General features: G+C 69.8%; 1 protein-coding gene across 1 annotated transcript in view; it reads left to right on the top strand.

Moving 5' to 3' along the window:
• Nucleotides 1–1,455: 1,455 nt before the first annotated feature.
• LOC115655650 (laminin subunit beta-2-like) overlaps nt 1,456–24,828 on the top strand; it is a 37,872-nt gene continuing 14,499 nt past the window's right edge. The window contains exons 1-22 of the mRNA XM_030571389.1: nt 1,456–1,573; nt 1,657–1,734; nt 3,392–3,561; nt 4,083–4,218; nt 5,097–5,170; nt 6,025–6,213; nt 7,279–7,342; nt 7,779–7,981; nt 8,319–8,439; nt 10,269–10,457; nt 10,592–10,771; nt 12,111–12,223; nt 13,826–13,905; nt 14,056–14,191; nt 14,500–14,655; nt 16,072–16,199; nt 16,336–16,456; nt 16,611–16,803; nt 18,426–18,569; nt 18,912–19,143; nt 19,747–19,910; nt 24,033–24,257. Of these exons, the coding sequence (XP_030427249.1) occupies nt 1,707–1,734; nt 3,392–3,561; nt 4,083–4,218; nt 5,097–5,170; nt 6,025–6,213; nt 7,279–7,342; nt 7,779–7,981; nt 8,319–8,439; nt 10,269–10,457; nt 10,592–10,771; nt 12,111–12,223; nt 13,826–13,905; nt 14,056–14,191; nt 14,500–14,655; nt 16,072–16,199; nt 16,336–16,456; nt 16,611–16,803; nt 18,426–18,569; nt 18,912–19,143; nt 19,747–19,910; nt 24,033–24,257 (3,046 nt within the window). The 5' untranslated portion in view covers nt 1,456–1,573; nt 1,657–1,706. The remainder of the gene's footprint in view (nt 1,574–1,656; nt 1,735–3,391; nt 3,562–4,082; nt 4,219–5,096; nt 5,171–6,024; nt 6,214–7,278; nt 7,343–7,778; nt 7,982–8,318; nt 8,440–10,268; nt 10,458–10,591; nt 10,772–12,110; nt 12,224–13,825; nt 13,906–14,055; nt 14,192–14,499; nt 14,656–16,071; nt 16,200–16,335; nt 16,457–16,610; nt 16,804–18,425; nt 18,570–18,911; nt 19,144–19,746; nt 19,911–24,032; nt 24,258–24,828) is intronic.

Raw genomic sequence — 24,828 nt, 5'->3', positions numbered from 1 at the left:
TCGGCACCTGGCAGCACCCCAGAGCCGTGCCCACCAGCTCCCCCCATCTGTGCCCAGCAGCTCCCCAGGGCCTGCGCCCTCCGGTTTCCCCCGTCTGCACCTGGCAGCTCCCCAGGGCCTGCACCCTCCAGCTCCCCCCGTCTGCACCTGGCAGCTCCCCAGGGCCTGCACCCTCCGGCTCCCCCCATCTGCACCTGGCAGCTCCCCAGGGCCTGCACCCTCCGGCTCCCCCCATGAGCACCTGGCAGCTCCCCAGGGCCGTGCCCACCGGCTCCCCCCATCTGTGCCCCACAGCTCCCCAGGGCCTGCGCCCACCGGCTCCCCTGTCTGTGCCCGGCAGCTCCCCAGGGCCTGCACCCACCGGCTCCCCCCGTCTGTGCCCGGCAGCTCCCCAGAGCCTGCGCCCACCGGCTCCCCCCGTCTGTGCCCGGCAGCTCCCCAGAGCCTGCGCCCACCGGCTCCCCCCGTCTGTGCCCGGCAGCTCCCCAGAGCCATGCCCACCAGCTCCTCACATCTGTGCCTGGCAGCTCCCCAGGGCCGTGCCCACCAGCTCCCCCCTTCTGTGCCCGGCAGCTCCCCAGGGCTGTGCCTGCTGGCTCCCCCGGTCTGTGCCCGGCAGCTCCCCCCGTCTGTGCCCGGCAGCCCCCCACGTCTGTGCCCGGCAGCTCCCCCTGGTCTGTGCCCGGCAGCCCCCCTGGTCTGTGCCCAGCAGCTTCCCAGGGCTGTGCCCGCCGGCTCCCCCGGTCTGTGCCCGGCAGCTCCCCCCCTTCTGTGCCCGGAAGCTCCCCCCGGTCTGTGCCCGGCAGCCTCCCAGGCCTGTGCCCGGCAGCCTCCCAGGCCTATGCCCACTGGCTCCCCAAGTCTGTGCCCAGCAGCCCCCCACATCAGTGCCCGGCAGCTCCCCCTGGTCTGTGCCCGGCAGCTGCCCCCGGTCTGTGCTCGGCAGCTCCCCAGGGCCTGCACCCTCTGGCTCCCCCCGTCTGTGCCTGGCAGCCCCCCCCGTCTGTGCCCGGCAGCTCCCCCCAGTCTGTGCCCGCCGGCCAGGGACGCTGGTGCCATGTGTGCGGGGCTGAGCCGTGGAACCAAACTGCAAACCCTGGATATGATGGAAACCGCGTCACGCCAGGGGGTGCTGCAGCCCCCCAGTTCCAGCACCTGGGCTACGGCTCCCAGGGCTGCGCCCCCGGCTTCCCGCGAACTGTCCCTGCCTGCGGGCACCGCCCGCCCGCCGCCGGCACAACCCCAGGCACCCCCGGCACAGGGACACGGGGGGCCGCTTCGTTCCCGGGGGGGGGCGCTTGGCACGTGCCGGGACAGGCCCTTTCTGAGGCCCCGGGGCTGGGAACTGGCCGGGGGGGCCCGGGGGGGCCGGGGGTCCCGTTTTCCCTTTGGCCCCCCTACGAGGCACCGCCTCTGGGGGCCCCCGGCCGGCTCCTCCCCTGGCCGCGGCCCCGGATCCCAGCGGCGAATCCGCCCCGCACTTTGCCTCCGGCCCCTCGCCAACTTCGCCAACTTCGGGCCCGGGCACAGCAGGGCTGAGCCGAGCCGAGCCGAGCCAAGCCGGACCGGGCAGGTGAGCGGGACGGGGCTGGGCGCGTCCCCGGGGGAGTGGGGCTCGGGCTCGGGCTCGGCTCAGCTCACCGGCTTCTCCCGCAGGGTGAAGAGGAGCCTGCGGCGAAGGACGAGCGGGACCCGGGGCTGCCCCGATGAGGCTGTGGGGCTGGCTGCTGGCGGGTGAGTCCAGCCCGGCTGGGCCCCCTGGGCGGTGGGGGGCACCAGGAACCGAGGGGCCTTGAGCGATGCCCAGCCAGGCCCCGCCCCGCCCCAGATGCGCTGTGTCCTGGGGGGCAGGAAAGCAGTAGCTTGGCCAGAGGGTGGGGGGGTCCTGGGACAGCTGGGGCCGGGCAGCTCCTCCCATGGCCCCTGCCCCTCACTGGCCCTTCCACTGCCCCTAGGTCCTGTGGGCCCCCCGTCCCTGTGCAGATGGCACGCGCCCTCCCTCCTGTGCCCCCGTTTGGGGGGCCTGCGGTGAGGCTACCAGGCGGGGGTCACGCTGGCTCCTTCCCCATTGGCACCCCTGGGGCTCGTGCTTCATCTTGGGCCCGACTCCCGTGGGGGGTCAGTGCCAGGCAGTGGCCTGGCCCCATCTCCTGCAGGGAGCTGTGGGGCAGGGAGGACCCGCAGGTTTTGGGGTGGGCCCTGGGCCTGTTCCCTGAGCCGGGACTCCTGGGTCCAGTCCCAGCTGTGCCTGGCGCTGTCCACCACTCCCTTGTTACCCTGTGCCCAGTGCCAGCTGCCAGCCACCCCTCGCCCCCCAGTTTGGCCCCAGAGCCCTGCCGGTCTGCCTCTGTGCTGCCCTCTTGCTATGAGCGGGGGGGGGGGGAGGGATGCATGGTGTGCCCGTGGTGGGAGGCGGGGGGGGCACACCCCAGGGCAGCCAGTTCTCGTCTGTCTTCGAAGCTCTGTGGTAGGGGAGGGGGCTGGCCGGAGTTGGCTGGGTGCCCAGATCGCAGCCTGCCCGCGGGGGCGGAGGGACAGGGTGAGCAACCCCCCAGCAGGAGGGCAGGGAGTGTGCTGGGGCACAGAGGGCCAAGCTCCGCTGCATCCTTCCCCATGGGCAGTAGCGTCGCAGGTCGGGGAGGAGGGAGCCTGGACCCCTGGGTTCCTGGCCCGGCCCCCCCTGTCCTGGTCCCTCTTCCTGGCTGGGCAGCCGGTGCCCTGGGACCCCGGGATGCAGCGTCAGAGCCTTGCTGTAGGCGGCAGACCCCACCCCTCCCCTGGCTGCCTGCCCGGCTGGGCCCAGACCCCTGGCACGCGAGGGCGAGGGCCTGGCTATTTCTAGCTGGCAGCTGTTTCCGCCCCGGCCAGCGGAAGGGGCTCGACCAACACATTCCTGGCCCTGCTTGAGGGGCAGGGGCAGGTGGCCAAGGGGGGCTCAGAGCAGCCTGGAGCCAGACCCTCGGCACAGCCCCCACCCCTGTCTGTGTGACCACCAGCCCCTGGCTCTGGCCCTGCTCTGCGCCAGGGAGCCTCAATTCCTGGGTGATGGCAGAACAAAGGTCCCGGTGCCCATCAGTGCCTGTACCCCTGCAGTGCCAGGGCAGCCCCCCTCCACCCCATGCATGCTCCCTTCCCCGGGGCACCAGGGCCCCCCCCTCCCCAAGCTAGGACACCACCCTCCCCCCCATCCCCAGGCAAAGGCAGCTGAGGCACCCTGGGCTCACCAGGAAGGCGAAGCAGACAGCCCTCGGCTCCCCAGCATGGGAGGAGCAGACCCCGTCTTCCATGGCTGGCAGGAAGGTGCCTCAGGACGGGGCACAGACCCCCAGCTCCCTCGCCTGGGGTGGGGTGCAGACCCTGCTCCCCTCTCAGCTCTGACCTCTCTCCACAGTGCTGGGGGGGGGCCTGTGCCAGCACCCCGAGCCCCCGCATGGCTGCTCCATGGGCAGCTGCTACCCGGTCACCGGGGACCTGCTTGTGGGCCGAGCGGAGCGGCTGAAAGCCTCCTCCACGTGCGGGCTGCAGGGACCCCAGCCCTACTGCATCGTCAGCCACCTGCAGGTGGGGCGCGGGTGCTGGGGGGTAAGGGGCACTAGGGGGAGTGCTGGGGGGTGCCCTGGACAGGGGGTGCTGCAGGGCCGGGGGTGCTGGGGCAGGGGGCTTGTGGGGCAGGGGTATGCTGGGGTGGGGGATGCTGGGGCAGGGGGCTCATGGAGCAGGGGTATGCTGGGGCGGGGGGTGCTGCAGGGCCGGGGGTGCTGGGGCAGGGGGCTCGTGGGGCAGGGGGCACTGCAGGGCAGTGGGCTCGTGGAGCAGGGGTATGCTGGGATGGAGCGTGCTGGGATGGGGGGCTCGTGGGGTAGGGGTATGCTGGGGTGGGGCGTGCTGGGGCAGGGGGCTCGTGGGGCAGGGGTATGCTGGGGCGGGGGGTGATGGGCCAGGGGGCTCGTGGAGCAGGGGGCACTGCAGGGCAGTGGGCTCGTGGGGCAAGGGCACCCTGGGCAGTGGGCAGGGGGCTCTGGGCAGCAGTGGGGCGGGTGGTGCCAGGCTGCGGGGGGCACACTAAGGCGGCTCTGTTGCAGGAGGAGAAGAAGTGCTTTGTGTGCGACTCGCGCCGGCCCTACGCCCCCCTGGCCAACCCCCTCAGCCACCGCATCGAGAACGCCGTCCCCTCCTTCCTCCCCCACTGCAGGAAGGCCTGGTGGCAGTCAGAGAACGGTGAGCCCCGCCCTGCCCCCAGCCCGCCCCCCAGCCCCCCGGATCAGCCCCCCAGCCCCCTGGCTCAGCCCCCAGCCACCCGGTTCAGCTCCCCTGCCCCCAACCCATCCCCTAGCCCCCCGGCTCAGCCCCCCAGCCTGCCCCCCAGACCTCCGGCTCAGCCCCCCTGCCCCCAGCCCATCCCCCAGACCCGTGGTTCAGCCCCCAGACCCCTGGCTCAGCCCCCTGCCTCCAGCCCTCCTGGCTCAGCCCCCAGCACCCCCTGGCTCAGCCCACCTGACCCCCCAGCCCTGCCCCCAGGCCCTGCCTAGTCCCCCGATGTGGCCCCCAGCTCCCTTGCAGAGAGCCCCATTGCCTAGACTGTGTGGGGCCCAGGAGCCCTGGGCCTCTCTGCCCTCGCGGGCCAAGCCATCCCCATCCAGCCCCCAGGGTAGGTGGCTGCCTCAGGAGGGCAGAGCGGGCCAGGGGGGCTGAGCCAGGGGGTGCTGGGGGCTGAGCCGGGGGACTGGGGGATGGACTGGGGGCAGGGGGGCCGAGTCAGGGGTCTGGGGGGCAGGGCTGGGGATCAGGGGCCTGGCAGAGACGGGCCAGGCTCCGACGCCATACGGCCCCTGCGTTCCCCTAACCAGGAGAGGGGCCGGCAGCCATGTGGAGCTGGGGGTCCCTGGGGCCCCGTCCTTCCCTTGCTGACTCACCGGCCGGACCCACCCTGGCCTGGCCCTTTGCCGCTGGGCCCCGCCAGACGGAGGCGGCTGAGTCCTTGGCAGCGACCGGGCTCGGAGGGGGCCTCATCCTGGCTCCACAGCAGCCCCAGTGCCCAGGATGATGCCCCCGGCCCCAGTGCTGGCCCCACGGAGCTCACAGCCCCGTCTCCGCAGGCGTGGAGCACGTCAGCATCCGCCTGGATCTGGAGGCCGAGTTCCACTTCACCCACCTCATCATGACCTTCAAGGTGGGTCCCTGCCTGGGGCGGGCGTGGGGAGTCCTGTGGGGCCAGGCCACCCTCCTGCGGGCATGGGGCCCCTCGCCAAGACCCATCCTCCCCTGGGACATGGGGGACACGCCAGCCTCCCAGAAGCCACCAGCCCTGTCCCTTGGCTGCCCCCCACCTGTCCCCACGCCCACCCCACCCCGCGCCAGGCTGGGGGCTCCCTCCCCCCCCCGATGCCCCGCCCGCGCCAGGCTGGGGGCTCCCTCCCCTCCCCCCCCGACGCCCCATCCCGCGCCAGGCTGGGGTCTCATTCCACTCCCCGACACCCCTCCCCCGACACTCTGGGGCTCCCTCCCCTCCCCCAATGCCCCATTGACACCATCCGGGGGGCTCCCTCCCCTCCCCCGACACCCCACCCGTGCCACGCTGGGGGCTAACACCCCTCCAACGCCCTGCTGGTACCACCCTGGAGGCTCACTCCCCTCCCCCAGTGCCCCATCCGCGCCACCCTGTGGGCTCACTCCCCCCCCCCCGACGCCCTGGGGGCTCACACCCCTCCCCCGATGCCCTGGGGGCTCACTCCCCTCCCCCCATGCCCTGCCCATACCCATGCTGGGGGCTCACACCCCTCCCCCGATGCCCTGGGGGCTCACTCCCCTCCCCCCATGCCCTGCCCATACCCATGCTGGGGGCTCACACCCCTCCCCCGATGCCCTGGGGGCTCACTCCTCTCCCCCGACGTCCCGCCTGTGCCAGCCTTTTGCCCCCCCCAGCATCTCACCCGGCCATGCTGGGGGACACCCAGCTCCCCTCGCCCACCGCCCCGCCCAGGGCCCTGCTGCGGTGCATCGAGCCCCCCCTTGTCTCTCCCCCAGACTTTCCGCCCGGCAGCCATGCTGATCGAGCGCTCGGCGGATTTCGGCAGCACCTGGAAGGTTTATCGCTACTTCGCCTATGACTGCGCGTCGGCCTTCCCCAGCGCTGCCCCCGCGCCCCTGCGCAGGGTGGACGACGTCATCTGTGAGTCCCGCTACTCAGACATCGAGCCGTCCAGCGAGGGCGAGGTGAGTGGGGTCTTTGGACTGGCCCTGGCCCGTGTCCAGGGGTTGGGCGATTGCTGGGCTCACCGCGGGCCTTTGAGATCCTGCGCCCGGTGTGGACATTTCCCCGAGCGCCAGCAGCCCGAGGCACCGGGCCTCAGTGCAGACCAGAGTCCTGCTGAGCTCTCGCATGGGAACGAGAAGAGGAGGGGCGGGAAATCAGTGAGCCCCCATCGGGGATGGGAGATGGGGCTGAACTGTTCCCCCAGCTCTCCTCTGGGGTCCTCCGAGAGAGATGCTGGGGGGAAACCTGGCTCCTGGTGTCAGCTTCATCCCCGCCATGTCCTGGGAGCCCAGCTTCGCCGTAACGTCACTGGGCCTTCACCAGTCCCGAGGGCCGGCCCGGTCCCAATCACGATCCCAAGGGCCGTCCTGACCAGACAAAGGAGGAAGCCAGAGGACGTCACCTCCGCCGACTCCAGCTTGATCCCAAACAGCAAGGGGAAGGGAGACCTGCCCCCGCCACCTTTTGTCTTCCCTTCCCTTGTGTCTGAGCAGAGGCTGCCGGGCCGCCGGGCCTGGGCACGGGCAGAGGCTGGTGGAAGCTGGGCTCAGAGCACCTGGCGCTGGGCTGGTTGGGGCTGCGGATGGCTGCTCGGCTGCCTGGGCCTGTTTCCCGCTGGCCCAGGGAGTCAGGAGCCGAGCCGGAAGCTGCATTTTCTCCTAGCTGATCCGGCCTCCCCGTCCCCTCCTGGGCACTCATCGGGCCGGGAGGGGACAGCTCAGCCCCAGCCACATCCCTTCTCCCCGTGGGGAGGCTGGCAGCAGCCAAGAGACGCTCAAACACAGGAGCCTCCCAGCTAACAGGCAAGGGGCCAGGCTGGGCCTGGCCTGCTCCCCCGGGGTGCATCTGGCCCGGGGCCCGAGCCAAGCCGGGGCTGGTGTGCCGTTGGCCAATGCCAGGCAGCACCCTCGTGCCCCAGGGCCCAGTAAAATGAGCACGACAGGCCTGCACCCCACCCCCGCCGGGGGCCCCTGGACTGTCCCGCAGCCGGCCCTGGGACTGAGGGGCCTTTCCCCGTGTTTCAGGTCATCTACAGAGTCCTGGACCCAGCCATCCCCATCCGAGACCCCTACAGCCCGGCCATCCAGGGTGAGTCCAGCTCATGCCACGGCTCTGCCCCAGCGGGACGACGCAGGGAGATTCCAGCCCAAGTCTCAGCAGCACAGGCGGGGGGATCCAGCCCTGAGCACAGGCACAGTCTGGGGGGCAGGGGGCCTGGGGAGGCACGAGGGATCCTGAGGTGGGGTGGGGGGATCCTGGCGGTATGGAGGGTCCTGGGGAGGGGCAGGGAGGTTCCTAGGCGGGTCCTGGGGAATCAGGGTGGGGGGCTTCTGGGGCAGCGTGAGGGTTCCTGGGGAAGGGCAGGTGGATCCAGCGCCTGGGCCTGTGCTGCTCTGTGCTGCTTTTCGCCCTGGTCTCCTGGTGTCCCTCCCCACACATGGGCTTCCCCGGCCACCCCCTAGGAGATGGGCTGGGACCCCCAGCATTGCGCTGGAGCGTTGCAGTGGGTGACGTCTGCCCCCAGATCTGTTGCGCGTCACCAACCTGCGGGTGAACCTGACCAAGCTGCACACGCTGGGCGACAACCTGCTGGACTCGCGGCGGGAGATCCAGGAGAAGTATTACTACGCCCTCTACGAGCTGGTGCTGCGTGGGAGCTGCTTCTGCTACGGCCACGCCTCCGAGTGCGCGCCCGCCCCCGGCGCCCAGGCCAACGTGGAGGGCATGGTAGGGGCTGCGCTTCCCCCACGCTGGGAACGGCCCCAGCCGAACCCCGCGGGCTGTGTGGCAGCCTTGCTGACGGGCGTGGGCTGGCTTGGCCCCGGGTGGCTGTGGGTCTTGGCCCCCTTTGCACTGGCAGGGCATGGCCCCAAGAGCGCCCGCTGCCTGGCGCGGCTTGGCCCTGTTAGCAGAAGAGTCTGAGGACTGAACGGCCTGGAGGCCACGCTCCCCTGGGAGTCTAGATGGGGCAGCAGGGACAGCGCTGCATGCCCTGGGCCCGGCCGGGCAGAGGTTGGGGCTAGCTGGGCCCTGGCATGTCTCTCACACCCCACCCCCTCGGCAGGTGCATGGCAGGTGCGCCTGCAAACACAACACGCAGGGCCTGAACTGCGAGAAATGCGACAGCTTCTACAACGACCTGCCCTGGCGCCCAGCCGAGGGGCGCAGCACCAACGCCTGCAGGAGTGAGTGCCAGGGGGGGCGGCCAGGCACGGGCAGCGGGGCAGACAGAATGGTTGGGTAGCAGGGCTGGGGGCTGGGCCGGGCGACGTGGCCGGGGGCTGGGCAGCACAGTTGGGTGGCGTGGCTGGGGCCAGGCAGTGTGGCTGGGTGGCGTGGCTGGGGTTGGGGGAGGGGGTGGGGGGGCTGGGTGGTGTGACCGGGGGCTGGGTGGCATGGCTGGGTGGTGGGGCCAGGGACTGGGCGGCATGGCTGGGGTTGGGGGAGGGGGCGGGGGTGCTGGGTGGTGTGACCGGGGGCTGGGTGGCATGGCTGGGGTTGGGCAGCATAGTTGTGTGGCGTGGCTGGGTCCGGGCAGTGAGGCCAGGCGGCGTGGCAAGGGGGCTGGGCGATGTGGCTGGAGGCCAGGTTGGGGGGGCTAGACAGTGTGACTGGGGCCGGGCGGCATGGCTGGAGGCTCAGTGGCACCGTTGGGTGGCATGGCTGAGGCCGGGCAGTGTGGCTGGCAACGTGGCTGAGACTGGGAGGCGTGGCTGGAGGCCGAGCTGGGAGGGACTGGGGGGGGTGCTGGACAGTGTGACTGGGACCGGGCGGCATGGCTGGGGGCTGGGCGGCACAGCTGGGTGGCATGGCTGGGGCCGGACAGTGTGGCTGGGCAGGGTGGCCAGGCGATGTGGCTGGAGGCTGGGCGGCACAGTTGGGTGGCTGGGGGCCGGGCGGCGTGTCTGGGTGGTGTGGCCAGGTGGCGTGGCCGGGGGCTGGGCGGTGTGGCCGGGGGCTGGGCAGCGTAGTCGGGGGTTGGGTGGTGGGTCTGGGGGCCGGGTGGCCTGGCTGGGTGGTGTAGCCAGGGGCCGGGCGCCGTGGCCAGGGCTGGGCAGTGTGGCCAGGTGGCGTGGGTGAGGGCTGGGCGGCGTGGTCAGGGGTTGGGTGGCATGGCTGGGGCCGGGCAGCGTGGCCAGTGCTGGGTGGTGTGGCCAGGTGGCATGGTCGGGGGCCGGGCGGCGTGGCCAGTGCTGGGCGGTGTGACCGGGCGGCGTGGCCGGGGGCCGGGCAGCGTTACCAGGGGTTGGGTGGCATGGCCAGGGTTGGGCGGCATGGCCGGGGTTGGGCGGCGTGGTCGGGGGTTGGGTGGTAGGGCCTGGGGCCAGGCGGCATGGCTGGGGGTTGGGTGACGTGGCTGGGCGGTGTCAACGGGTGGCGTGACTGGGGGCCGGGCAGCGTGACTGGGGGCTGCGTGGCATGGCTGGGCAGTGTGACTGGGCGGCGTGGCTGGGGGCCGGGTGGCGTGGCCGGGCGGCGTGGCTGGGGGCTGGGTGGCGTGGCCGGGTGGCGTGACTGGGGGCTGGGTGGCGTGGCTGGGCAGTGTCACCGGGCGGCGTGGCTGGGGGCCGGGTGGCGTGGCCGGGCAGCGTGACTGGGGGCTGGGTGGCGTGGCTGGGCAGTGTCACCGGGCGGTGTGGCTGGGGGCCGGGTGGCGTGGCCGGGCAGCGTGACTGGGGGCTGGGTGGCGTGGCTGGGCGGTGTCACTGGGCGGTGTGGCTGGGGGCCAGGTGGCGTGGCCGGGCAGCGTGACTGGGGGCTGGGTGGCGTGGCTGGGCAGTGTCACCGGGCGGCGTGGCTGGGGGCCGGGTGATGTGGCTGGGGGCTGGGTGGCGTGGCTGGGCAGTGTCACTGGGCGGCGTGGCTGGGGGGCGGGTGGCGTGGCCGGGCAGCGTGACTGGGGGCTGGGCGGTGTGGCTGGGCGGCGTGGTTGGGGGCTGGGTGGCGTGGCTGGGCGGTGTGACCGGGCGGCGTGGCCGGGGCTGGGTTACCGCATGGCACCGGTGTCTCGCAGGGTGTAACTGTAACCAGCACTCGCGCCGGTGCCACTTCGACATGGCCGTGTACCTGGCCACGGGCAATGCCAGCGGGGGCGTCTGTGACGACTGTCAGCACAACACGATGGGCCGCAGCTGCCAGCTCTGCAAACCCTTCTACTACAGGGACCCCAGCAGGGACCTGCGGGATCCCAGGGCCTGCCGAGGTGAGGGGCCCCGGGGTCATGGGTGGAGAACTGAGCCTTGTTTTGGGGGGAGGGGGTGGGGGGCCTTTTCCTTGGGGGAGGGCCTGGCCTGGCGGCTGGGCCGCATCTGACTCTGCCCGTTTGGGGCTCCGCAGCCTGTGACTGTGACCCAGCCGGCACCCTGGACGGAGGGATCTGTGACGCCCACGACGACCCGGCGCTGGGGCTCCTCGCTGGGCAGTGCCGCTGCAAGGCGCACACGTGGGGCCCGCGCTGTGACAAGTGCCAGCCAGGATTCTTCAGGCTCAGCGGGGACAACCCCCAGGGCTGCCAGCGTGGGTACCTCCGGCCATATGGCCAGCTGCCATTCCCGCCTCTGCCAGCAGGGGGCACTGTGGGGGCGGGGCATGGCAGGGGTGAGGGGGGAGCTCCCAGCAGGGGTCACTGTGGGGGCGGGGCATGGCAGGGGTGAGGGGGGAGCTCCCCGCAGGGGGTGCTATGGGGGCAGGGCAGGGGGCACTGTGGGGGGAGCTCCCAGCAGGGGGCACTGTGGGGGCGGGGATGGCAGGGGTGAGGGGGAGCTCCCAGCAGGGGGTGCTGTGGGGGCGGGGCATGGCAGGGGGAAGGGGGGAGCTCCCAGCAGGGGGTGCTATGAGGGCAGGGCAGGGGGCACTGGGGGGAGCTCCCAGCAAGGGATACTCGGGGGGGGGGCAGGGGCACTGTGGGGGGAGCTCCCAGCAGGGGGCGCTATGGGGGCAGGGCATGGCAGGGGTGAGGGGGAGCTCCCAGCAGGGGGCGCTGTGGGGGCGGGGCAGGGCAGGGGTGAGGGGGGAGCTCCTAGCAGGGGGCGCTGTGGGGGCGGGGCAGGGCAGGTTTTGAGGGGCGCTCCCAGCAGGGGGCACTATGGGGGCAGGGCAGGAGTGAGGGGGGAGCTCCAGCAGGGGGCGATATGGGGGCGGGGCATGGCAGGGGTGAGGGGAGCTCCCAGCAGGGGGCGCTGTGGGGGCAGGGCAGGGAGCACTGTGCTGGGAGCTGCCAGCAGGGGGTGCTGTGGGGGCGGGGCAGGGCAGGGGTGAGGGGAGCTCCCAGCAGGGGGCGCTATGGGGGCAGGGCAGGGGTGAGGGGAGCTCCCAGCAGGGGGCGCTATGGGGGTGGGGCAGGGGTGAGGGGAGCTCCCAGCAGGGGGCGCTAGGGGGGCGGGGCAGGGGTGGGGGAGCTCCCAGCAGGGGGCGCTATGGGGGCGGGGCAGGGGTGAGGGGAGCTCCCAGCAGGGGGCGCTATGGGGGCAGGGCAGGGGTGGGGGAGCTCCCAGCAGGGGGCGCTATGGGGGCGGGGCGGGGCAGGGGTGAGGGGAGCTCCCAGCAGGGGGCGCTATGGGGGCATGGCAGGGGTGCAGGGTGAGCTCCCAGCAGGGGGCGCTGTGGGGGCGGGGCATGGCAGGGGTGCAGGGGGAGCTCCCAGCAGGGGGCGCTGTGGGGGCGGGGCATGGCAGGGGTGCAGGGTGAGCTCCCAGCAGGGGGCGCTGTGGGGGCGGGGCATGGCAGGGGTGCAGGGGGAGCTCCCAGCAGGGGGTACTGGCTGGGGCAGGGGCACTGTGGGGGCGGGGCAGGGCAGGGGTGAGGGCTGTGGGGTGATGCTGGTCAGTGGCACCCTCTCACCCGCTCTCCATGTCAGGCTGCCAGTGCCACCCGCAGGGGACAGTGTCGGACGGGACCCAGTGTGACCCCGTCAGTGGCAACTGCTTCTGCAAGCGCTTGGTGACCGGCCAAAGCTGTGACCAGTGCCTGGTGAGTGCCGGCCCTACAGGCAGTGCTGCCCCACGGCACTGGCCCCAGGCTGCTGCCTCATCCCCCCAGGGTGTGTCACTGGCTGGGCGTGCCTGAGGGCTCCCCACTGGACCCCTTCCTGGGGCTGTGCCTGGCCTGGCCGGTGCCCGGGGATCACGGGTACTGGCTGGTGGGAGGAGGGCAGGGCCCAGGTGTCCCGCTGTCACAGGCCGGATACTCTGGAACTGCCCTGAATGAAGTTGGCCAGGATCCTCTGGCAGGGTACAGGCTCCAGGCATCTGTTACCTGGCTGCAGTGCAGACCGTGGCACTCACACCTGCCCTCTAGGGATCGCTGCCACGATGATACACCCTTAACCTGCCCCCTAGACACTTGAGTAACACACAGGGGAAACTGAGGCACACCCACAGTATTCAGAGAAAACATTAAGAACATTCCCACTTTGTCACACCAGGAGGCAGGGGCTAGGCTGACTGGGTGGGGCCGGGCAGGGGTCATGTGAGTCGGGTCGAGCAGGGCAGGGCCTGGTGGGTTGGACGGGGCCAGGCAGAGGTCGGGTGGGGCCAGGCAGGGGTCAGGCTGGGCGGGGCCTGGTGGGTGGGGTGGGGCCAGGCAGGAGTTGGGCAGGGCAGGCTGGGCAGGAGTCAGGCTGGGGGAGCCTGGCAGGTGGGGCTGGGCAGGAATTGGGCGGGGCCTGGCAGCACCGGGCAGCGGCTGGGTGGGGTCAGGCTGGGGGGAGCCTGGCCAGTGGGCCTGGCAGGAGCGGGCAGCGGTTGGATGGGGCTGGGCGGGGCTAGACAGGGGTTGGGCGGGACCGGGCCAGGCAAGCTGGGCGGGGCCAGGCAGGGGCTCGGCGGGGCTAGGCAGGGGCTGGGCAGGCTGGGGGGGTCGAGTGGGGCCATGCAGGCTGGGGAGGGGCCGGGCAGGGTCGAGCGGGGCCAGGCAAGCTGTGCGGGGCCAGGCGGGTTGGGCAAGCTGGGCAGGGCCAGGCTGGGGTCGGGTGGGGCCATGCAGGCTGGGTGGGGCTGGACAGGGGTCGGGCAGGCTGGGGAGGGGTCAGGCGGGGCCAAGCAGGGTTCGGGCAGGGCCATGCAGGCTGGGCAGGGCTGGGCGAGGTGGGCAGAGCCGGGCCAGGCAAGCTGGGCGGGGTCAGGCAGGCTGGGGAGGGGCCAGGCAGGGTCGGGTGGGGCCATGCAGGCTGGGCAGGGCTGGGCCAGGCGGGCAGAGCCAGGCCAGGCAAGCTGGGCGGGGCCAGGCAGGGGTCAGGCAGGCTGTGGGGGGGCCGGGCAGGGGTCGGGCAGGCTGGGCAGGCTGGGGAGGGGCCAGGCAGGGTCGGGTGGGGCCATGCAGGCTGGGCAGGGCTGGGCCAGGCGGGCAGAGCCAGGCCAGGCAAGCTGGGCGGGGCCAGGCAGGGGTCAGGCAGGCTGTGGGGGGGCCGGGCAGGCTGGGCAGGCTGGGGAGGGGCCAGGCAGGGTCGGGTGGGGCCATGCAGGCTGGGGAGGGGCCGGGCAGGCTGGCGGGGGGTGGGCAGGGGTCAGGCAGGCTGGGGAGGGGCCAGGCAGGGTCAGGCGGACCGGTCACTAACGCAGTCTCTGTCCCCAGCCCGAGCACTGGGCTCTCAGCCACGACCTGCTCGGCTGCCGCTCCTGTGATTGCGACGTGGGTGGTGCCCACCACAACCAGTGAGTGGGTGCTGGGCCTGGCCATGAACCCGTGGGGCGGGGGCGGCTCGCGCGTGGGGGCAGGGCCGGGCTGGGGGTTGGTGGGGGTCACCCCCTTCTCCATGGGCAGCGGGGTCCGGCTGTGCTGCTCTGACGCCGCTCTGCTGCCAGGTGTGCCGCCGAGACCGGGCAGTGCCCCTGCCGCAGCCATATGGTGGGCCGGACGTGCAGCCAGGTGGAGGCTGGCTTCTACCTCGCCCGCCTGGACCATTACACCTACGAGGCGGAGGAGGCCCGGCTGCGCCAGGTGAGGCGGGTGAGCCCCGGCCTTCCGCCGCCTGCGCATGGGGTGGGCGCCCTGGGGGACGAGGCCCGGGCAGTACCCGCAGCATCTGGGCCTGGGATCCAGAGCCCCAGGAGCCGTGGGACTGGGACCCCGGCTGCCTCTGAGCCCAGCTGCCAGGCCTGCTGGGGGTCCAGCCCTGCCCCCTTGTGCCCGCTCAGCATGCAGCAGCCAGCAGACAGAGCGGGGCCAAGGGCCGGTGTGCGGGGCCAGGCTGGGCCCCCTTGAGACACACAGGAGAAGGGGCCATTCCTGACGGCTCCTTCGCGCAGGGCACGGTGGTGGAGCGGGCGCAGCCCACGGGCCGGCCAGCCACGTGGACAGGGGCAGGGTTTGCCCACGTGCCGGAGGGCGGTGCCATGGAGTTCCTGGTCAGCGACGTGCCCGCCTCCATGGAGTACGACGTGGTGATCCGCTACCAGCCCCAGGTGAGCCCTGGGCCAGCGCCTCCCAGCTCCCAGCCCATGGCCCCGGGCCACTGCCCCCACCCAGGGTCCCACCTGCGGCCCCAGGCCACTGCTCCTGCTTGGGCTCCCACCTGCCCCCCTGCTTGAGCTCCCAGCCCACAGCCCTGCAGCCCTGAGCTACTGCCTGTCACGAAGTCCCCGGGCGATGCTCTGGAACTGCTCCCCACCAAGCCAGGCAGGACTTTGGGGCGCTTCCTCTCCCTTGGAGCAGACTTGTTCAGGGCAAGAAGCTCACACGTCTTCACCTCCTGGGTCTCTCCTTGGAGCATTCAGCATCCTCTGCCCCTCCGTGCGCTTCCCACAGTGAGCCCACCCCAGCGGGGTCCTGGGGAAGCCACAGGGTCCTGCACCCCCACTTTGCAGTCAGACGTGACTCTCAGCCAGCCAGTAACACAGAGGTTCATTCGATGACAGGAACAGGGTCTAAAACAGAGCTTGTAGATACAGCGAACCGGACCCCTCGGCTGGGTCCATTCTGGGGGCAGTGAGCCAGACCCCCAGGTCTGCACTTCACTCCTCGTCCCCAGCCAGCTCCAGACTAACAACCCCTCCAGCCCCTCCTCACTGCTCAGCCCCTTTCCCGGGCCAGGAGGTCACCTGATCCCTTTGTCTCCAACACCTTCAGCTGGCACCTTTGCAGAGGGGGGCCCAGGCCACCAGTTGCTAGGAGACAGAGTGCCAGGCATTTAGGTGCACTGGCCCTTTGCTCTGCCAGATGCTTAAGAACTGCTATGGGGACACTGAGGCACCAACACAGTATTCAGAGAAAACATTAAGAACATTCCCAGTTCGTCACACTGCCCCTGCTTGAGCACCCACCTGCCCTCCCATTTGGGCTCCCACCCTGTGGCCCCAAGCCACTGCCCCCCCACCCCCGGGCTCCCACCTGCAACCCCGGGCCACTGCCCCCCCACTTGGGCTCCCACCTGCCCCCTCCTTGGGCTCCCAGCCCGTGGCCCCGGGCTACTGCCTCCCGCCCCCGCTGGGACTCCCACCTGCGGCCCCAGGCTGCGGCCCCCCAACTTGGGCTTGCGCCTGCGGCCCCAGGCCACTGCCCTCCCCCTTTGGGCTCCCACCCCAAGCTACTGCCCCCCCCCTTGGGCTCCTACCTGCGGCCCCAGGCAACTGCACCCCCTTGGGCTCCCACCTGCAGCCTTGGACTACTGCCCCTGCTTGGGCTCCCACCTGCCTCCCTCTTGGGCTCCCACCTGCAGCCCCAGGACACTGCCGCCCCCCGTGGGCTCCTGCCCCGGGCCATTGCCACCCCCCTTGGGCTCCCACCTGCGGCCCCGGGCCAGCCCTGCCTCCCCCTGGCTCCTCCCTCCGGCCCAAGGCCCCTGCCCCTGCCCGCTGTGACTGGCCTCTCCCGGCTCTCAGCTCCCGGAGCCGTGGGAAGAGGTGAAGCTGTGGGTGCTGCGTCCCGGGCCCATCCCCACTGGCAGCCCCTGCGGGAACACCATCCCTGCTGACGACCGGCTGGCCACGGCGCTGCCGCCCAGGGCCAGGTGAGCGGGGGGAGCAGGGGGTGGGGCCAGGCGCCCGGGTGGCGCTGGGGGGAGTTACCCTGCTGGCACTGGGTGGGGGGGCCCCCATCCTGGGCCCGCACTGAGGGCAGTTGAGCCGTGGCTCCCGTCCCTGCAGGTACGTGCTCCTGCCCCAGCCTGTTTGCCTGGAGCGCGGCATCGGCTACACCCTGCTCCTGGAGCTCACTCGCTACACGTCCCGCCAGGCGGTGCCCGGTGCCAGCGTCCTGCTCGACTCGGTGAGCCTAGGGGCTGGGCCGGGGGACAGGGCCACGGTGGCTGTGGGGTGGGGGGCACAGGGCCATGCCAGGCCCAGCTGTGTGCTGGTGGGACAGGGCCACGCTGGGCAGGGGGCAGCATGCCCCACCACTGGCTGACCTCTCTCCCCTCCAGCTGGTGCTGGTGCCGCGCTATTCCTCCATGGAGATGTTCATTGCGGGCGACGCGGGCGCCATGGGGCGCAGGGAGGCCTTCGAGCGGTACCGCTGTGACCATCACGCCTGGGCTGTGGGCACGGTGCCCGCCAGCGAAGTGTGCACCAGCCTGCTCACTAGCATGTCGGCCATCATCCACCGGGGGGCGCTGCGTGAGTGCTCCTGTCTGCCGTGCGCTCCCTGGGCAGCGCCAGCTAGTCCCAGGATGGGAAAGACCCTTGCCATCTGCTGGCCTGGTTCTGGGGTGGGGGGTCGGGGGGGGTTTCAGTGGTATGTATCAAGGGGGGTCCCCAGTTCCAGGCGGTGTATTCTGGGAGAGGGTCCCCGGTTCTGGATGGTGTATTCTGGGGGGTATACCCAGTTCTGGGTGATGTATTCGGGGGGGGGATACCCGGTTCAGGGCGGTGTATTCGGGGGGGGTCCCCAGTTCCAGGCGGTGTATTCTGGGAGAGGGTCCCCGGTTCCGGGTGGTGTATTCTAGGAGAGGGTCCTCGGTTCCAGACAGAGTGTTCTGGGAGGGTCCCCGGTTCTGGGCGGTGTATTCTGGGGGGGGATACCCGGTTCAGGGCGGTGTATTCGGGGGGGGTCCCCAGTTCCAGGCGGTGTATTCTAGGAGAGGGTCCCCGGTTCCGGGTGGTGTATTCTAGGAGAGGGTCCTCGGTTCCAGACAGAGTGTTCTGGGAGGGTCCCCGGTTCTGGGCGGTGTATTCTGGGGGAGGGTCACCGGTTTCAGGCTGTGTATTCTGGGGGAGGGTCCCCGGTTCTGGGCTGTGTATTCTGGGGGAGGTGTCCCCAGTTCTGGGTGGTGTATTCTGGGGGAGGGTCCCCGGTTTCAGGCTGTGTATTCTGAGGGAGGGTCCTCGGTTCCGGGGGGTGTATTCTGGGGGGGATACCCGGTTCAGGGCGGTGTATTTGGGGGGGTCCCCAGTTCCAGGTGGTGTATTCTAGGAGAGGGTCCCCGGTTCCGGGTGGTGTATTTTGGGAGAGGGTCCTCGGTTCCAGACAGTGTGTTCTGGGAGAGGGTGTCCCCGGTTCCGGGGGGTGTATTCTGAGGGAGGGTCCCCGGTTCCGGGCGGTGTATTCTTACCCGGTTCAGGGCGGTGTATTCGGGGGGGGGGGATCCCTGGTTCCAGGCGGTGTATTCTGGGAGAGGGTCCCCGGTTCCGGGTGGTGTATTCTAGGAGAGGGTCCTCGGTTCCAGACAGAGTGTTCTGGGAGGGTCCCCGGTTCTGGGTGGTGTATTCTGGGGGAGGGTCCCCGGTTTCAGGCTGTGTATTCTGGGGGAGGGTCCTCGGTTCCAGGGGGTGTATTCTGGGGGAGGGTCCCCGGTTTCAGGCTGTGTATTCTGGGGGAGGGTCCTCGGTTCCAGGGGGTGTATTCTGGGGGGGGATACCCGGTTCAGGGCAGTGTATTTGGGGGGGGTCCCCAGTTCCAGGTGGTGTATTCTAGGAGAGGGTCCCCGGTTCCGGGTGGTGTATTTTGGGAGAGGGTCCTCGGTTCCAGACAGTGTGTTCTGGGAGAGGGTGTCCCCGGTTCCAGGGGGTGTATTCTGAGGGAGGGTCCCCGGTTCCGGGTGGTGTATTCTGGGGGGGGTACCCGGTTCAGGGGGGTGTATTCGGGGGAGGGGGGATCCCTGGTTCCGGGCTGTGTATTCTGGGGGAGGGTGCCTGGTTCTGGGCAGTGTATTCCTGGGAGAGGGGTGTGCCCAGTGCCTGGGCTGGGATGCCTGTGCACAATCTGCCCGTGGGTCACGTGCTCATCTGTCTGCCCCCAGCCTGCCTGTGCGACCCCCAGGGCTCGCTGAGCTCTGAGTGCGAGCCCAATGGCGGGCAGTGCCAGTGCAAAGCCAGCGTGATGGGACGTCGCTGCCACCACTGCTCCCCGGGCACCTTTGGCTTTGGGCCCAGCGGATGCCGAGGTGAGTGACACCCACCCCTCTCCCGAAGAAGGCTCCCCACCCTCTCACTGCCCGCCCCTCACCCAACGGGGGCTTCGCGCCATGCGCACCCTCCCCCAACAAGGGCTCTTCTCCCCTCCCCCAACAGACTTCCCCAGAGGACAGGTTCCCGGCCTTCCCCTCACACCTGTTTGGGGGACTCTGTTCTGGGGTGAGGGTCCCTGGTTCCCAGGGGATGGATTTTGCAGTGGAGGTGTCTCTCCTGCCTGCCCTTTGCCCCTGTGAGTGCCCTGGGGCCCTGGCCAGGCCGGGTGGGCAGTGCTCGGGCAGTGCCCAGCCCCTCTCACAGCCTCTCCCTTGCAGCCTGCCAGTGCAACAGCGACGGGGCCCTGAGCAGCTTCTGCGACAGCTTCAGTGGGCAATGCCCCTGCCAGCCAGGTGCCTTCGGGCCCCACTGCGACCGCTGCCAGCCTGGCTCCTGGGGCTTCCCCTACTGCCAGCCCTGCCAGTGCAATGGGCACTCAGAGGAGTGTGACCCACGGACCGGCAGCTGCCTGCACTGCCGCGACCACACGGATGGCGACAGATGCCAGAGGTGATGGGCCGCGGTGCCAGGGGGCTCTCCCAGGCCGGGGGCCATGGTGCTGGCCAGGCTCTCCCGAGACGGGGCCGCAGTGCCAGCCAGGTTCTCCGGGAGCGGGGACCGGTGGGGCTCTCCCGGGGCAGGGGTAGCGGTGCTGGCCAGGTTCTCCTGGAACGGGGGATGCGGTGCCAGGGAGAACATCGGTTCCCGCTCACCCATGGGTGGCAGTGCCAAGGGCCTGGCGTCAGGAAGTGTGTGGGAGTCCGGGCCCTGCACTCCCCACTACCTGCAATTCCCCGTGGCTCTCAGCCAGCCGGTAAAACGGAAGGTTTATTGGATGACAGGAACACTGTCCAGCTCAGAGCTTGTAGGTACAGAGAACAGGACCCCCTCAGTCCGGTCCATCTTAGGGGGCAGGGAGCCCAGACCCCAGCCCTGGGTCTCCCTCTGTTTCCCCAGAGTTACATGAACAGTTCATACCCCAGCTCACAACCGGCTGGTGCTGGCCCCGTGGGACAGGGGTTCTGACTTGTGGGGCTGGCCCCCTTTGGGGAAGGGGTGCAGTCGGGTGTCCCCAGGGCTGGGGGGCCTGGTGCTCATTGCCTCCCCCCACAGGTGCGCAGCTGGCCACTATGGGAACCCCACACTGGCCTCGGGGGAGCGCTGCCGCCCCTGCCCCTGCCCCGAGGGGCCCAGCAGCGGCCGCCACTTCGCCACCTCCTGCCACCAGGACAGCCGCTCCCGTCAGCTGATCTGCAACTGCAACCCCGGCTACACAGGTGAGTGCCCCTCGCTGGCCTCGGGCCCCCGCTGGCACCACCGCTCCAGGGCCTGGAGTGCCAGCCGGGCCCAGCCCCTCCCCAACCCCCGTCTGCCCGACTCCTCGGCCCTAGGGCCCCCCATCTGCCTGACTCCTCCGCCCCGGGGCGCCCCGTCTGCCCAGCCCCTCCCCAACCCCCGTCTGCCCGACTCCTCTGCCCCGGGGCCCCCGTCTGCCCAGCCCCTCCCCAACCCCCGTCTGCTCGCCTCCTCCACCCCGGGGCCCCCCCGTCTGCCCGACTCTTCCGCCCCGGGGTCCCCCGTCTGCCCAGCCCCTCTCCAACCCCCGTCTGCTCGCCTCCTCCACCCCGGGGCCCCCCCGTCTGTCCGACTCCTCCGCCCCGGGGTCCCCCGTCTGCCCAGCCCCTCCCCAACCCCCGTCTGCTCGCCTCCTCCGCCCTGGGGCCCCCCGTCTGCCCAGCCCCTCCCCAACCCCTGTCTGCCCGCCTCCTCAGCCCCGGTGCCCCCCGTCTGCCCGCCTCCGCCCCGGGGCCCCCCGTCTGCCCAGTCCCTCCCCAACCCCCGTCTGCCCGCCTCCTCCTCCCTGGGGTGGCACCCGTGGTGGGAATGGCTATGCCAGCACCTGGCACTCTGCCCGGCTGCACTGGGGACCCCCAGGGCCGTGGGGCAGCTCAGCCCCCTGCAGCAAGGTGCCAGGCTGGGGGCGCTAGGGGATACAGCCCTGCACAGCCTTCGTCCTGGGCCCTATAGCTCAGTGCTGCTCTGTCTGAGCTGTGAGCCCCGGCCCTCCCCTGCTTCCTGGCTGTACCCCCTTCCCTCCCCTCCCCCGCACCGTTGTACCCCATCACGGAGTCGCTGGGCGATGCTGGCTCTGCTCCCTACGAAGCTGGTGGGCGATGGTGGCTCTGCCCCGGGGGCCCTGGGCGATGCTGGCTCTGCCCTGGGGGCCCTGGGCGATGCTGGCTCTGCTCCCTATGAAGCTGGTGGGCGATGGTGGCTCTGCCCGTGGGACCCCGGGCGATGGTGGCTCTGCTCCCTACGAAGCCGGTGGGCGATGGTGGCTCTGCCCCGGGGACCCCGGGCGATAGTGACTCTGCTCCCTACGAAGCCGGTGGGCGATGCTGGCTCTGCTCCCTACGAAGCTGGTGGGCGATGGTGGCTCTGCCCCGGGGATCCTGGGTGATGCTGGCTCTGCTCCCTACGAAGCTGGTGGGCGATGGTGGCTCTGCCCCGGGGGCCCTGGGCGATGCTGGCTCTGCTCCCTACGAAGCTGGTGGGCGATGGTGGCTCTGCCTCGGGGGCCCTGGGCGATGCTGGCTCTGCTCCCTACGAAGCTGGTGGGCGATGGTGGCTCTGCCCATGGGACCCTGGGCGATGGTGGCTCTGCTCCCTACGAAGCCGGTGGGCGATGGTGGCTCTGCCCTGGGGGCCCTGGGCGATGGTGGCTCTGCCCTGGGGGCCCCGGGCGATGCTGGCTCTGCTCCCTATGAAGCCGGTGGGCGATGCTGGCCCTGCTCCCTACGAAGCTGGTGGGCGATGGTGGCTCTGCCCTGGGGGCCCTGGGCGATGGTGGCTCTGCCCTGGGGGCCCCGGGCGATGCTGGCTCTGCTCCCCACGAAGCCGGCGGGCGATGGTGGCTCTGCTCCCTACGAAGCTGGTGGGCGATGGTGGCTCTGCCCCGGGGGCCCTGGGCCATGCTGGCTCTGCTCCCTACGAAGCTGGTGGGCGATGGTGGCTCTGCCCGTGGGACCCTGGGCGATGGTGGCTCTGCTCCCTACGAAGCCGGTGGGCGATGGTGGCTCTGCCCTGGGGGCCCTGGGCGATGGTGGCTCTGCCCTGGGGGCCCCGGGCGATGCTGGCTCTGCTCCCCACGAAGCCGGCGGGCGATGGTGGCTCTGCCCCGGGGGCCCTGGGCGATGATGGCTCTGCACTGGGGGCCCTGGGCGATGATGGCTCTGCACTGGGGGCCCCGGGCGATGGTGGCTCTGCTCCCTACGAAGCCGGGCAGGACTCTGGGGGAGCCTCCTCTCTTGGAGCAGACGGTCCCCAGGGCAAGAAGCTCCCACAGCTTCCACCTTCCTGGGTCTGAGCTCAGAGCATCCAGCATCCCCTGCCCCTCCGTGCGCTTCCCGCAGCGAGTCGCCTGGGCGGGGTCCTGGGGCAGCCAGAGGGCCCTGCCCCCCCCCTCCGCAGGCAGACGGGACTCTCAGCCAGCCGGGGAAACAGCAGGGTTATCAGTCACACGATCACGGCGAAGGGCAGAGCTCGTTAGCACAGAAATCAGGGACTTTCAGCCAAGTCCATCTTGGGGGGAGGGGAGCCCAGAGCCAGGGCTCTGCCCCACCCCCGCACCCCAACCCAGCCCAGACTGACTCCTTCCAGCTGCCTGGCCCCTGCCCAGTCTGTTGCTCCTCCTCTGGCTTTTGTCTTACTTCGCTTCCCGGGCCAAGAGTCACCTGGTCGCATCCCCTCCTGGGTCTCAGGTTACTAAGGGCATCGACTATCACCTAGTGCAGGCAGCTCCAGCCACTTCACTTGCCCTGAGGGCCTCAGCAAAACTCACACACCCAATTCCCATCCCCAAGACATTGTTGCAGCACACAGGGAAACTGAGGCACACCCAGTATTAGCCAGACTCACATGCAACATATCAAGGTGAATAAAACCCCACTTCATCACATCCCCTTCTTCTCGCATGGCTGTCCCCCTTGCCTCCCCTGCCTCGCATGGCTGAACCCCCTTCTCTGCCTTCCCCCTGTGATGATGCAGTTCTGGTGGGACCCAACTTAGAGTGCCAGTTCAGGCCAGATTGCTCAAACAGGGCAGTCACAGCCCTGGGCTGGGGTTTCTCCACCTCTAAGGCACCAAACCAGCTGGACAAAGAGGACTCTGGTCTCACCCCACTGGCTAACCACAAGTCACACAAGCAATTTCCTTAGACACTCCAGTCTCACAGTATCACCACCAGTGCCACCCGTCCTGGGGATGAATGGTTATGAAAACCAACACCCCAGTAAAAGAAAAAGGTTCTCTCGATCCCAAAGGACTAAGCCCCAGACCCAGGTCAATATACACATCAGATCTTACGCACAAATCACGCTGATGCCAATCATTTAGTGTCTGAAATCTAAAGGTTTATCATAAAAAGCAAGTATCAGAGGGGTAGCTGTGTTAGTCTGGATCTGTAAAAGCAGCAAAGAATCCTGTGGCACCTTATAGACCAACAGACGTTTTGGAGCATGGGCTTTCGGGGTGAATACCCACTTCGCCGGATGCATGATCTCCGAAAGCTCATGCTCCAATACGTCTGTTAGTCTTTAAGGTGCCACAGGATTCTTTGTCGCTTTTTACATAAAAGGAAAGAAATACAGATGAGAGCAAGAATTGGTTAAATGGAATCAGTTACAGACAGTGATGGCAAAGTTCTTAGTTCAGGCTTGTAGCAGTGATGGAATAAACTGCTGGCTTAAGACAAGTCTCTGGAGAACATCCTCCACTGGGATGGGTCATCAGTCCCTTGTGTAGAGCTTCAGCTTGTAGCAAAGTCCCTCCAGAGGTAGGAAGCAGGATTGAAGACAAGATGGAGATGAGGCATCAGCCTTATATAGGCTCTTCCAGGTGTAAGAACCTCTTTGTTCTTACTGTGGAAAGTTACAGCAAAATGGAGTCTGGAGTCACAGGGGCAAGTCCCTGCACTTTGCTGAGTTACGAGGGGGATCTGCCTCCTCTCAGTGGGTCAGTTGTGTAGCTCAGAGGTTCTCAGACTTATGTACTGGTGACCCCTTTCACACAGCTAGTGACTCCCCCCTTATCCATTAAAAACACCTTTTTATATATTTAACACCATTGTAAATGCTGACGGCAAAGTGGGGTTTGGGGTGGAGGCTGACAGTTCATGACCCCCCATGTAATAGCCTCACAACCTCCTGAGGGGTCCTGCCCCCCAGTTTGAGAACCCCTGGTATAGCTGATGGTCCTTAATGGGCCATCAAGCAGGCTCGGCGGAGCTAACACCAGCTTGTCTGGGGTGCCCCCCCCGACGCACAGCAGAAGTTTGAAGTACAGACAGGATAGAGCCAATACTCATAACTTGGACTACGCTGATCCCCTCGTTCCCGCAGGTCTGCGCTGTGAGGAGTGTGCCCCTGGTTACTACGGGAACCCCTCGCAGGCCGGCGGGCACTGCCAGCCCTGCCAATGCAACGGCAACATCGACCTGCTGGACGCGGAGGCGTGTGAGCGACGCTCGGGGCGCTGCCTGCGCTGCCTGCACCACACGGAGGGGGCGCACTGCCAGCACTGCCAGGCCGGCTACTACGGCGACGCCACCCGCCACAGCTGCCGGCGTGAGTACGAGCCGGGCTCGGGCACTGCGGGCGCTGGACTAGGGGAGAGACCCGCCCAGCCTCCCCTGCTCTGCCCTGGACCAGGCTCGTTACCCTCGTATCTGAGCACCCCCAGGACCGGGCGCACAACCCCCCCGGGCGCACACATCTCGCACGGCCCCCCCGGGACCGGGCACACAGACCCTGCCCCCCCGAGTGCACAGACCCCCCCCCGCCCTCCTGGGACCGGGCACACAGACCCTCCCCCACATCCCCCCGGGACCAGGCACACAGACCCTGCCCCCCCGGGACCAGGTGCACAGACCCCCTCCTCCCTGAGTGCACAGACCCCCCTGCCCCCCTGGAACCGGGCACACAGACCCTCCCCTCCATCCCCCCGGGACCGGGCACACAGACCCTGCCCCCCCGGGACCAGGTGCACAGACCCCCTCCTCCCTGAGTGCACAGACCCCCCTGCCCCCCTGGAACCGGGCACACAGACTCTCCCCTCCATCCCCCCGGGACCAGGCACACAGACCCTGCCCCCCGGGACTGGGTGCACAGACCCTCTCCTCCCCGAGTGCACAGACCC

Source organism: Gopherus evgoodei, chromosome 7, assembly GCF_007399415.2.
Source record: "Gopherus evgoodei ecotype Sinaloan lineage chromosome 7, rGopEvg1_v1.p, whole genome shotgun sequence".
NCBI classification, from domain to species: Eukaryota; Metazoa; Chordata; order Testudines; family Testudinidae; genus Gopherus; species Gopherus evgoodei.
This window is presented reverse-complemented; position numbering and strand designations above follow the sequence as displayed.